We start from the raw sequence: 14,214 nt of genomic DNA on the forward strand, positions 1-14,214 counted from the left end.
TAGTACTCACTTGTCTACAATATTTATCCCTTGATAATCATGGGCTGTTCAATGACATTTAATCCCACCCCTCATTTTACAGTTGAGAAAATTTAGTCTCAGAGAGAGGAAGTGACTTCGCCAAAGTCATACAACTTGGCAGTCACACAGTTAGGACTTGAAGGCCAGCCTTCTTTCTTTCTTAACACATTTGCACTACTTGACAGATTGTAAAATCCTATGACTTGAATAAGCAGACGCAATACTAGAGAGGCATTATAAATGAGGGAAATAATCTGAGCTGATTGTGTTGGTGTAAGGCTGCATAATGGGTAAAAGTAGAGAGGATGACTGGACACCATGGCAGATGGCTCAAGAAATGAAAAGATGGTGCTGGAGAGTTCGGGGAGAATCTGGAAAAGCATATTATGAAGCTCAGATTATAGACAACCTTGAATGTACCATTGAAAATGTGAACCTGAAAAGACATTCATTAGATGCTTTCAAGTGAAAAAACAAAAATTTCAAAAATATGTACAATGTAAGTTCGCTTTTGTTATTTTTAAAATATATGTGGCATGTGAACAATCCATAAGACAACTGTTCAAGTCCAAAAATTCAGTATCGTGGAAATAAACAAGGGAGACTGTTCTAGATTTAAAATAACTAAAGAGATATAACCGAGGACAGAAAATTCAGCAAAATAAAAGTGATGGTAACTTTATTATTATTTTTTTTAATATATTTTATTGATATTTCACAGAGAGGAAGGGAGAGGGATAGAGAGCTAGAAACATCAATGAGAGAGAAACATCGATCAGCTGCCTCCTGCACACCTCCCACTGAGGATGTGCCCGCAACCAAGGTACATGCCCTTGACCGGAATCGAACCCGGAACCTTTCAGTCCGCAGGCCGATGCTCTATCCACTGAGCCAAACCGGTTTTGGCAGTGATGGTAACTTTAAATACTATCATTTAACAGGCCATAATCTGAAAGTTATGTACTGTTCATTTATCTATTATCAAACATGTCAATTATATTTCTATTCTTGTAAGAGATGTCTGAAGTTCAACATATAGGATATTTTCATAGAAGTCAGACTTCCTGCAATTTTAAGCAAAGACAGAAGTGACCATGGAAGCAAAATGTGTCAGAGCTACAAAATAGCAGTTGACCTGCTCTGGGTGGCATTGCTCAGTGGTTAGAGCGCCGGCCTGTGCACCCAAGGACTGTGGTTCAATTCTGGTCAAGGGCACACAAGGCATGTACTACCTGGGTTGCAGGTCTGATCCCTGGCCCGGGTCGGGGTACGTGCGGGAGGCAAACCAATTGAAGTGTCTCTGTCACATCGATATATGTCCCCCTCCCCACCACCTCCCTTTCAGTCTCTCTAAAAACCATTGGAAAAAATATTCTCACTCCTACGGTGAGGATAAAAAAAATAAAAATAAACTAGCAGTTGGCCTAAAGTCTTATCTTAGGCCCTCAAACTAACAGACTCATAACCCATAACCACAATTTCCCTGCTTTCTAACTCACAGAAGTGATCAGAAGCTAGGGTATTGGAGGCAGGCACACTGACAGCAGCAAAATGTAAAACCGATGGCACTGGCAAAACTGAAGCATGTTCAGATCAGACACTGTTATCATGGCCCAATAAAGTCACTACTTGTCCCAGTGAGAATCTTCAATGATAATGACAACAACAAAAATCCTGAATAGTCAAAACAGGCATAATATCAGTAACAGTAACACAAGTCTCATTTTAAAAAATCCGTTAAGACTGTTTTATGATCTGACAAATGAAAACTTATCTATTCATTACACAGGTACAGAAGCTTCATTCATAATAGCCTCAAATTGGTGAAAACAAACAAACAAACAAATGTCATCAACAGATGAATACACTGCAATATTTCCACACACTAGGATACTGTTCAGGAAGAGAAAGAATGAACTACTGATACATACAACACAGATGAATCTCAAAAATATGTTTAGGCCAAGATGGAGTAACAGGGACCAGTTACCTCCCTGCCTGAAATAACTAAGTAACTGGACAAAATAGATGAAACAAAGGGTTTCAGACATTAAACATGTGACTGCATCCATGTAGCACAGGACTGTGATTGCTTAGAAAGGAGGAACTTGCCCCAACTGACAGACTAGAGAGTTTCTAGAACAAGGGCAAAGGGGAATGCAGACAGAGCCTGGAAGTCTTCTTGACTTGAAGAACTGGGAGTTGAGGAGGCAAAGGTAGCTAGAGACCCGGGGCAGGATGTAAATGAGCGCTACACAAAGGTCTGCAGAGTATCTCTGCTCAAGTCCTCGGCAGAAAGACGACCAGCGATGATCAGCACATGCCTCTGAAGGAATTACCAAAGATACAAAAGAACCATCCAAAAGGAGCAGACGGAACAATTCTCAGCATTCATATGGGACAGGAATAGCTCGAGCTCTTGAAATAACAGCAGACTTCTTGAAAGTACTAAGAAAAAAAACTATCAACCTAAAATTCTATACCCGGAGAAATTTCTTTCAAAAATGAAGGCAATGCCCTGGCCAGTTCTGCTCAGTGGATAGAGCATTGGCCTGTGGACTGAAGGGTTCCAGGTTCAATTCTGGTTAAGGGCACGTACTTCTGTTGCAGGCTTGATCAATTCCCAGCCCTCCTCAGGTGCATGTGGAAGGCAACCAATTGATGTCTCTCTCTGTGCCCCCACCCTTCCACTCTCTCTAAAAATCAATGGAAAAATATCCTCAGGTGAGGATTAACAAACAAACAATCAAAAAGAAAGGCAAGGGGGGACGAGTGTGGGATAGAAGGGGTCAATGGGGGAGGGAAGACATCTGTAATATTTTCAAAATAGAGATTAAAAAAAAAAGAAAAACGAAGGCAAGCCCTCGCCAGTACGGCCCAGTTAGTGGGCGTTGTCCTGTGCATCGAAGGTAGTGGGTACGATTCCCAGTCAGGGCACAAACCCAGGTTTCAGGCTTGATCCCAGGTACAAGGCATGAAGGAGGCAACAGATAGACGGTTCCCTCTCACACCAATGTTTCTCTCTCTCCCCCTCTTCCTCTCTCTCTAAAACTCAATAAAAGACCTTTTTAAAGAATGGAGACATGCCTAGCCAGCATGGCTCAGTGGTTGAGCGTTGACCTATGAACCAGGAGGTCAACGGTTCAATTCCAGGTCAGGGCACATGACCAAGTTGCGGGCTAGATCTCCAGTGGGGGGTGTGCAGGAGGCAGCCAATCAATGATTCTGTCTCATCATTGATGTTACTCTCTCTCCCTCTTTGGAATCAATAAAAGCATATTAAAAAAAAAAAAAAAAAAAGAATGGAGACAAAATTAAACCTTTTCCAAAGGCACAAAATATAATTCAACATGAGCACATCTACATTACGAAAAAAAGTTTTTAAAAGTCCTCCAAGCAAAAAGAAAATACCAAATGAAATCTGGATTTACACACAGAAATGAAGCACAGTAGATATAGTATATGTTGGTAAACATATATTTTTTTCTTATTTAAAATTTGTGAGGATAAAAAAATAAAAAATTAAAAGGTTGTGGGAGATACCTAAAGTAGTACACAGAGGGAATTTTAAAGCAATAAAGGCCTCAAATTATATGTTGTGTTTTTGTTTACACTCAGTTCAAATATTTTGTAATTTCCCTTGCGATTCTCCTTTGACCTATGGGTTATTTAGAAATACACTGTTTAATTTACAAATATTTGCAGCTTTCCCAAAGTAAATTTCTACCTTAAAACACTAGGAAAAGCAAATGAAACCCAAAGTAACTCACAGAAAAGAAATACTATTAAAAAAAGAAGAGAGCCCTAGCCAGTTTGGCTCAGTGGACAGAGCGTTGGCCTGTGGACCAAAGGGTCCTGGGTTCGATTCCAGTCAAGGGCACATACCTCGGTTGCAGACTCCCAGCCCTGGTCAAGGGCATGCGGGCGGCAACCAATCAATGTGTCTCACATCGGTGCTTCTCTGTCTCTCCCTCTTCCTTCCACTCTCTAAAATTCAATAGAAAAAATATCCTTGAGTGAGGAAAAAAAAGAGAAATGATGAAACAAAAGACAGAAAACAAAAAGAAAAACAATCAAACAAAAAATGGGCACTTTGGGTTCAATTAGCCAGACTAATCAGGAAAAAAAAAAGAGAGAAGATATAAATTACTAATATCAGGCCAGCCAGCTCAGTTGGTTAGAGTGTCATTCCAATACACCAAGGTTGCAGGTTCAATTCCTTGTCAGGGCACATACAAGAATTAACCAATAAGTGCATAAATAAGTGGAACAACAAATCGATGTTTCTCTCTCTCTAAAATAAAATAAAAAAAGAATGTAACTGTTTAAAGAAATTACTAATATCAGGAAGGAATGAGAGAGGTGACATCACTAGAGTAACTACATATTAATTTGTATTGAAATACAATTATTAAAAGGGTAAGTATTATCAATATTATACCGATATATTACCAACTCCTTGAGACAAGCTAACAAAGCTCACTGAAGAAAAAATAAACTGAATAGACCTGTATTTATTAAAGAAATGGGATCTATAGTTTAAAAACCTCCCCACAAGGAAAAACACCAGGCTCAGATGGCATTCACTGGTGAATTCTATCAAGCATTTAATGAAAAAAGAAAAAAAAATTATAACAGTTCTACACCAACTCTTCCAGAAAAGTGCAGAAGGAATACTTCCCAATTCATTCTATGATTTCTTTCTTCTGAGTGATACAAATGGCCTTTTGAAAAGAGTATGGCACCAGCTAGCCACCAACAGCACTTTGTGGGCCTGGGATAATGTCTAATGCTCTCCAGTATGTGGTAAATGCTCTGAATCAGCAACCAATCTATGGGTTATTTCTTCTACAGCAGGATTCACTAGTCTGGAATTAAAGGGTGAGAATAGGAGTGACTTCTGGCCCTAACCGGTTTGGCTCAGTGGATAGTGTCGGCATGCGGACTCAAGGGTCCCTGGTTCGACTCCTGTCAAGGGTATGTACTTTGGTTGCAGGCACATACCGAGTAGGGGTTGTGCAGGAGGCAGCTGATCGATGTTTCTCTCTCATCGATGTTTCTAACTCTCTATCCCTCTCCCTTGCTCTCTGTAAAAAATAATAAAATATATATTTAAAAAAGAGTGACTTCTGTCACCCATCTTTACAACTTTGGGTTGTATGCGTTTAAACGTTTTCATTCCCAAAAGAGATGCCCTTCCACCAGGGGACATGCCAATTCCATTAGACTGAATGTTGAGATTGCCACCTGAACACTTTGGGCTCCTCATGCCAGTGAGCCAAAATGCAGAGGCCAGGGGGTTATTTATTGGCCAGGGTAATTGGTCCTGATCATCAGATAAAAGTAATGAGGGAAGTATAACTGGAATACAGAGAATCCTCTGAGAGAAAACAATCCCATCCAAGCAGGACTACTCATGACATTAACCCTTTAGTAATGGGGTCAGAGAGGTTGGGGTCATTCCACTGGGCAAGATATTATGACCAACTTAGGTTCTTGCTGAGGGTGAAAGGAATATGGAATGATTAACGGAAGAAAAAAATACAGCTATGACCATGTGGCCAAATACAAAAACAAGGAATAGCTGCATATTAGACAGAAGCATAATTTTGCTTTTCTCTTTATTTGAAGAGTTAAATATGATTAAGAGGTGTGCATAGCCTGGCTGGCGTGGCTCAGTGGTTGAGCATCACCCTATGAACCAGAAGATCATGGTTCGATTCCCGGTCAGGGCACATGCCCAGGTTGCAGGCTTGATCTCCAGTGTGGGGCTTGCAGGCGGCAGCTGATCAATGACTACCATTGATATTTCTATCTTTCTCTCCCTCTCCCTTCCTCTCTGGAATCAATAAAATTATATTTTGGAGCCCTAACCGGTTTGGCTCAGTGGATAGAGCGTCGGCCTGCGGACTGGGGGGTCCTGGGTTCGATTCCGATCAAGGGCATGTACCTTGGTTGCGGAGGCAGCTGATCGATGTTTCTCTCTCATCGATGTTTCTGACTCTATCCCTCTCCCTTCCTCTCTGTAAAAAATCAAAATATATTTTAAAAAATTATATGTTGGAGAAAAAAAAAGAGGTCCCTAGATGCTGAGTAGATAAAGGATTGACTAGTTTTGTACTTTGCCAACTTGGCTAACAAAGCTTGAACTAGGCTTCCCTAACCCCCTTCCCTGGTCTGGGTTGGTTGGCCAAAAGGAGAAATCTGCCCAAGATCTGTAAAGTGAAAAGGGAACCAACTGCTATTTTGTTGAAGTTAATTGTGGTTAGAGGTGGTAAGAGACGTCATTAAGGGCCTGGCAGAATCCAGCTTGTCCTCACTCTCCCCTCCCCCATGTCCAGCGCATCTGACTAATAGAGACCAGTGTAGAGGCAACAGAGCCTTATCCTTCATCTACTCCCCTTTGGTGTGGTCCCACTCCATCAGGAAGATTTGAAATTCTGCCCAATTCCACGGCAAGCATGGATTTGTCTGCCCATAACAGTGCTTCAGAAGAGGTAGTTAGTGATATTTTTCTGATTCTCCACCTCTCAGTTTGAGACTCTTACTTATCGAGCTTCTCCCACAATTGTGTAAGATCCTAGTCCTATAATAAATCCCTTAATTCCCCAATATTTATAGTGGTTCTGCTTCCCAGACTAACCCTGATCAATAAACCATGTTTTCCAGACAACACTGTCTGCCCCTGTGGACATCTTCTGTCTGGATACTCTAGCTCACCTCCTTCCTTCAAGTCAGAAAAGAGAACTTTTGGGAGAGAAGTTAAAATCACAATTTCTGCTTATATGGAGCTCATCTTCATTGTTGTAGGTCTGTGCCATCTAACCATGGAAATGAATAATGATGCTTGTCTCTATGACCATGGAGAGGATATGATGAAGACAAAAAAAAAAAAAAAAAAAAAAAAACGAACTAAAAAAATGACATGTTGGCTCTGGCTGGGTAGCCCAGTTGGTTGGAGTGCTGTCCCATTCACCACAAAGGTGGCAGGTTCAATTCTCGATCAGGTATGTACAGGAGGCAACTGATCGGTTTCTCTCTCTTCCTCCCTCTCTAAACTCAATTTATGTATATGTGTATATATATGTGTGTGTATACACACACACACACACACATATCTTGAATGAGGATTTTAAAAATTAGTATAATTAAATTACATTAAAAATATAGGTAATAAATACTCTAAATTCATGAGTTCCTAATTATTTCACTGCATTTTATTATTACTCTATGTTCTTGAGGTCATATTTTTTTCTCTATTTTATCCAAAGGTGGAAATTACAGTTGCATGCTACCACATCTCTTCCTAATTCCACATTCAATGATGTCATGTTAGTAGCTTGAAATTAACCCTATTAGGAGTATTTACACCACAGAAATAGGCAAACTCTACAAATCAGGATTTCATAGATTAAGGAACGTTTCAGGAAAATGGTGATCAGAAAGAATGCAAGGGGAGTTCTAAAGATAGTTAAATACACAAGGTTTGAATAGAACAATGTTCATAGAGACATTGATACAAAACAGGTAGGAAAGGTACACTGGAACAAGACTGAAACAGTGAGAAACGGCAGGCTGTAAAATGACTGGGACTTACAGCAAAGGCCTTTCTAAGACAATGGGGAGCTACTGAAGGTTTGAGGCAATAGTGTATAGGATGCAGTGAAGGTAATGAAACACTTTATTTTTGAAAACTGTGAAGCAGACCCTAAAAAATTATCCTATATAATAAAAGCCTAATATGCTAAGTGTCCGTTGTCCGGTCATCTGTTCAACCAATCCAAGCATAATATGCTAATGATATAGCAACTCAACTGCTCACTATGATGTGCACTGACCACCAGGGGCAGATGCTCCAACCGGTAGGTTAGCTTGCTGCTGGGGTTCGGCCCATCAATCAGGACTGAGCGAGACCAGGACTGAGCAAGAAGGGCTAGACATGACCTGGAGCCCTCCCACAGCCCCTCCCCTGCTGGCCAACCTCCCGAGTCCCTCCCTGCCCGATCATGCACTGGTGGGGTCCCTTGGCCTGGCCTGTGCCCTCTCACAATCTGGGACCCCTCAGGGGATGTCGGAGAGCCAGTTTCGGCCCGATCCCACAGGCCAGGCCGAGGGACCCCATGGGTGCACGAATTCATGCACCGGGCCTCTAGTATTACATAAAATAAACAAGTCTTGAGTGAGTAAGGTGTTCAAAATCAATTATAACTCAAAGCTCAAAAGAATACACACTCTGTGATTCCATTTATATAAAATGCAAACCCATCTATACCAACAAAAAGCAAATCCGTGGTTGCCAAGTGCTAGAGGAGAGACAAACTACAAAGGGGCACAGGGATCTTGTATGGGATAGAATGCTCTATTATCTTGATTCTGATGGGTGTATGTAGCTGTAGGAACTTATCAAGTAATACACTTAAATGGATGGGGTTCATTGTACTCAAGTATTCCTTTATGAACCTAAGGGGAAAAAACAGTTATAATCCAAACATATTAACCAGACATTTGATATGTATTTAGGTGTAAATGAAAAAGTTATGCAATGACAGCAATTTTAGAGAAGCAAAAACCAAACTTATAGTTTCCTCTTTTCATGTGATGAGCTCAGTATCTATAAACACTATCAATTCTTTTTCCAGAAGTTATGTACAGGCAAAACCTCATTTCATTATTTTCCCTCACCCCATCCCACACTATCCAATTCCTCCCATTTTCTCCTCACCACCACTGGGAGGGTGTTCATTTTCTTAATCTCAGTAATGGGAAGAACATTACCTACCTCATATGCATATATAACACTTTACACATAGCAAAATAGCCTTAAATATTTTCTACACATTTATGCTCATTGAAGGCAGAGTCTGTTATGTATCTCTGCATTTCTCTCACTGTATTTAGCATAAGGTACAATAAACAGTAGCCCCCAAATAAGCACTTCTTCAGAGAAATGTCTGTAGCACCCGGAAATTCAGATATGGATGGAAAAGGCAATACCATACAACATAAGGGAGAATCTGAAGAGTTATCTTCAAGACATACATGTACTGTGCAATTTGAAAAGAATGATCACTTATGGCTGAAGGAATTAAGAAGCATATCTAAGAGAAGGTGACACTGAGCTGGCTAAAATCTGAAGGGGACTAAGAGGAGGCTGCATATCTACTTCCCTAATCGGTATTTATGAAGACTGCAAAATACAAGTCCGAGAGAAAAATCTTTAATAGTGACATCAGGATAATTATTATTAGTCAAATACTGTAAAAAGGCCCGAGGCAAGCAAACGAGGCTCTACAGACACTTGGTGCAGAAGATGAAAAGGAGCAACCTTTCCTAACGACTGCATAATCACGACAGCATCCCCAATACCATCTGACATACGATCTAGAAGCTCAAGACGGAGTAAGATTTAAGGACAAAATTAGGAGATCTGAATATCGAGATCCCTGTGCCACTAATATTGGGCGTTATGGTATACCCGAGGATTCTGAGGGCTGCCACCTTCATGCTAAATGGACTCTCGAGCGCAAGTATAGTAACTGTTCCAACTTCAAGTCAGACGTGGTCCAAGGAAAAGTCAGTGCAGGCCACTGGGGCCAACAGTACTCGAAGGGTTGTGACCTGCTGAAAGAAGCAAAGCGGCTTTTGTGGGGCCTACAACTGCCTTTCCGAGCATCCCGGCAGCAGGGAACTGCTAAATCTAGCCTCTGGATTGCATGGGAGTCGCTGCGATGGGAGAAACCCCGAGTTTGCCGCCTTACGCAATGAACAACCCCAACTCCCACTTTCAAAGCGCCCTCGGGTTTCTATTCGCTCCTCAGCCTCACTGGGAAGAATGGAAGGTGAAGACCGTCTTCCCGCGCCACCCCCAGCAAGCCCCGAATTAACTAGGGGCTAATAATAATAATAATAATAGGGGGGCGAACCAAGCGACCTCTGGCCTCAGACTCCACAAAGAGATGGTCCAGACATCAGCCCGGCTCAGGGGCCCAGGGGCCCAGGGGCCCAGGGGCCCAGGGGCCCAGGGGCCCAGGGCCCCAAGGGGCCCGCAGGATCCGCAGTGGCAACGTCGAAGGGACAAGAGGAGCCCAGGGAAAAAGCGGGCGGCCCACCTCACCTGCCGCTTGTTCATCCGCCGCACATCGTCCAAAAAATCTAGAGACAGCATGGTGAGGAGGGGCCGGTGACGAGGACACCGGCAGAAGAGAGGCGCGAAGTGACCGGCGGGCGGAACGACCGACGCCGGGCTGAGCTTGCACTGGAAAGGACCCGCGGTGCCCTCACTTCCGCTTCCGGGGCGGCAACAGGCGCAGCCCGCCCCTTCGCCGCTAAGCGTGGACAAAAGGGCTCGCGACCTGCCTGATCCAGCCTTTCGGCCTGGCCTCGCTGTAAGAAGGCTCTCCCACTCCGGACCTCAACGGCTGAGAACCGACCAGGGCCCGCTTCCGCGCTCGGCCTCGCGGCCCGTGGCGGACGCTTTGACCCGGGGTTAGAAGGGAAGCCGCCTTGCAACTTCCGGGGGGCGGGCTCTCGTGCTTGTCTGGCCAATGGGAATCCGCGTCTCCGGCGGCTGAGGGCAGAAGCGGCCCCTGAGTGGCCGGAGCGGTTAAGCCCCGCCGAGGGTCCGGGTGTGGCACTAGACGTGTGGCTCCGCCTTGCGGTCTCAAGTGGGGCGGGTTTCCGGAAAACTGACAGCTGAGATGGTTTCAATAAGTGCTTTTCCCGTAAAGGTGGAGGATGCAAGAGACTTTGAAAGCACACGTGAATCTCTCAAATTTAAGAAACCCTTGGTTGGACAGAAAACAACCCTGTCGATTAGAAAGTAACCAAACCATGTGACAGTGTGATAAGAAAACCAGTGGTGCGGATAATCAGGAAGTCTCTTTCTCCCTGAACTTGACTTCGGTAATGATATCTGACTACCTCCTTGAACGCTACCTCCTGCACCTTGATGTGACCCTTCTCTCGCTGCCTTCTGTCACGCTGTACTATAAACAGCCTTTGCTTTGAGTAGCTGAAGCTCCTAATATGCATCTAGGGCAAGAAGGACTAGAGCTGGTCTCTTGCTATTATTTCTATCTTTTTGAAAATAGTGTTGGTAGAAAAAAGAAAAGAAAGAAAGAAAATACTGTTGTCTCACACTGGAGAACAGGGCCCTTCTTACCTTTCCACCCCCAGCTTCTTACATGAAATAAACATTCAAAAAATTGTGAAATGAATGAATGGAGGTCTTAAAACCCAACCCTCCCGGACAGATGCATCCAGCAAGACTCTAAGGATGGGATTATCCTCACTCAGCTCAATGAGGATGGTGGCCCGGCAGTGCTTGCTCAAGGCTGAAAGAGGATTTATCAAATTAAAAATCGGAAGTTATAGCCCTAGTCCTCGAGAGCTTTCAGTATAATTTGCAGCAAGAAAAAAAAAGTATCATGAACAGAGACAAGTTAAGGTGTAACTGCTAGCCTCTACATTCCATAGAAACACAGAGAAGAAAAAGAATATTCCAGGCATGGCCTTAGTCAAAGCAGACTTCTGAGGGAAGCTGGGCCACATTGGGCCAGCTTTGCATTATAAAAGAGGAAACATAATGTCAAGCACAGATTAGAAATGGGGTTCGGTGTGGGGAGGTGGCAGACACTCAGGCTTCCTTTCTGGGAGCTTATAGTCTTGAGGACAGACTGAGTGAGAAATAATTGGAGTGAAAAGAATGCATTAGGAAGGAATAGGACTGGGAGGGATTAATATAAACTGGGTGGATCTGGAGAGGCTTAAGGAGGTTTCCCTGTAGTGCTGGGGAGGAAACACTCTCTTATGAAAATAATTCAGATATTTAGGACAGGTGATCCCAGACCAGATAAAGACATAAAGCCAAAGGAATTAAATTTTCCAAATGTGGGACTCTGACATGCTATTTTCTCTGCCCACTGTGCTGCCAATTTTCCCAACACATAAATCTTTTGGGCTCCATCAATCACAATGGCATGTCTGGTATTTTCCTTCATATATAGACTGCTGGCCTGCCTAAAGGAGGCACCTTATTATAGAGATTAAGTCAGACCCACTTGACTTTGAATCACAGATCAACCTCTCACTAGCTGTGTGATCTTGGGCCAATCAGTTAACTCTTTTTTATCCTCAGTTTTCTGGTGTGTAAAGTGGGAATAAAAAAATCATTTACATCATTTGAAGATTAAACAAATAGTACACATTAATACAGCTGTTGACACAATGAATGACAAATGGTGAGTGTATGATAAATGTTAGTAGTTATTATTAAAACAAGAAGTGGATTCAAACTGATGTCCAAATGATCAGGGCTAAGAAAGTCTGTCGTTATAGTTGAGCCCTGGCTAATCATTTCTGTATAGATTAAGGGTGTCTACCAGCAAAAGCAAAGTTGACTCCATTTTTTAAAAGGTTACTCAAAATAACCATGATCTCACCAGTTTCTCCTTGTCCTTCTGAATGAAGGAAGTAGTGGGTGGAAGGAGAAGGGTCCCCTATGACCCTGCTGGGAAAGGAAGTGGCCCAGGTGTATTAGGGCAAGCCACACTGGAAACTTAGCTCCTCCTGCCACCATCTCCCCCAAAGGGAGGACCCCTCCACCCAGCCTCCCCACGGACAGGTCAGGGACCAAAGAAATGGAGCTTTCTGTCTGCCTACCAACCCATCAGAGACCATGTTTGTTTTTCAGTTTTTGTTTCTTTTAATGCAGCAGCTCTGTATAACATGGGGTGTCAGGAAAAAACAAACACCTCATTCCCAAAATCAAAGGTGCCTTCTGTGCCCAGAGATTATTAGAGTCACACAAGTCTCTCTGGAAGATTTTTGGAAAGCTCTCTTTAAAAAGTCCTGGACAGCTGCAGAGACAGCTGGGGGAAGGAAGCACCAGCCTGCTGGGTTGGTATGTGTGTATACTGTGGTGGGGGGTAGGAGTTGCCAGTTTCCTGTTTGGCCATTCTGATTTGGCTAACAGGGGCCTTGCTGTTTGTGTATAAGCTCTTACAGAGGAGAGGGCTGCGCTGTGAATCTGCGGGTCCTGTGGGTGAAGGGTCAAGAGTGGAGGCAACCTTAGCCTCTCCCTGTAACCTGGGCTTCCACCTCCTGTCACTGGTTATTTGCCTTTTGGGATTTTGCATCTTAGAGTTTAATGACAGGGGATTGGCTTCTCTTGGTAGCTTATGGGAATTTGTTGAGTCAGTGAATCCCTGCAGGAAGTGTGGCTTGTGTAAACCTGGATTTGAATACAATGTTCTCTTAACGCAACCACATTCAAAGATATCATTAGCAATCATTTATATATGCAGTCAAGTAATAAAAAACATTTACCGACAGGCTGCTGGTGCTTGTGTTGACATGCATGATTTGGCCACTGCCTGCCTCAGGAGCTGGATCCTGACATTCCTAGCCAACCCCTCACCCTACACTCCTGGGCATACACAGCCCCAAGGTATGACAGAGGGGTTAATGCAGTGAGCTCTGAAGCTAAAATGCTCTACCCCTTACAGACTGTGACACTAGACCCGTGGTCGGCAAACTGCAGCTCGTGAGCCACATGTGGCTTTTTGGCCCTTTGAGTGTGGCTCTTCCACAAAATACCATGGCCTGGGCGAGTCTATTTTGAAGAAGTGGCGTTAGAAGAAGTTTAAGTTTAAAAAATTTGGCTCTCTTGCCGAAACCGGTTTGGCTCAGTGGATGGAGCGTCGGCCTGCGGACTGAAGGGTCCCGGGTTCGATTCCGGTCAAGGGCATGTACCTTGGTTGCGGGCACATCCCCAGTGGGGGGTGTGCAGGAGGCAGCTGATCGATGTTTCTCTCTCATCGATGTTTCTAACTCTCTATCCCTCTCCCTTCCTCTCTATAAAAAATCAATAAAATATATTTTTAAAAAAATTAAAAAAAAATTTGGCTCTCAAAAGAAATTTCAATCGTTGTACTGTTGATATTTGGCTCTGCTGACTAATGAGTTTGCCGACCACTGCACTAGACAAGTTATACCTCCTCTCTGTACCTCAGTTTCCTTATCTGTAAACAGGGATTGTGGTATCTAGGGGTTTTTATGGAGATCAAGTGAGGTAAGAATGTAAACCACTAGAATAAAGCCTGACACTTCCTAGAATCTAGGACCTAGATAATAAAGAGCTAATATGCTAATTAGACTGGACTGCGGAACGACCTTCTGAAATGACTTCCGGAA

At 43.3% G+C, this 14,214-nt stretch overlaps 1 protein-coding gene across 3 annotated transcripts in view; it reads right to left on the bottom strand.

Moving 5' to 3' along the window:
• SEC11A (SEC11 homolog A, signal peptidase complex subunit) overlaps positions 1-13,366 on the bottom strand; it is a 34,141-nt gene extending 20,775 nt beyond the window's left edge. Inside the window, exons 1-2 of one of the 3 annotated variants that reach the window (XM_080651861.1) lie at positions 10,136-10,294; positions 3,907-4,008 (exon numbers count right to left, since the gene is read on the bottom strand). Coding sequence is in view for 1 of the 3 variants with exons in the window: in XM_080651859.1 (XP_080507985.1) it covers positions 10,136-10,186 (51 nt within the window). In the remaining 2 variants the exon portion in view is untranslated. Of the gene's footprint in view, positions 1-3,906; positions 4,009-10,135; positions 10,535-13,347 lie in introns of those variants that run through there. The other 2 variants (XM_080651860.1, XM_080651859.1) reach the window with 2 other exon arrangements.
• Positions 13,367-14,214: the final 848 nt, after the last annotated feature.

The sequence above is a fragment of the Plecotus auritus genome, assembly GCF_963455305.1.
Source record: "Plecotus auritus genome assembly, chromosome: 15".
Classification (NCBI taxonomy): domain Eukaryota; kingdom Metazoa; phylum Chordata; class Mammalia; order Chiroptera; family Vespertilionidae; genus Plecotus; species Plecotus auritus.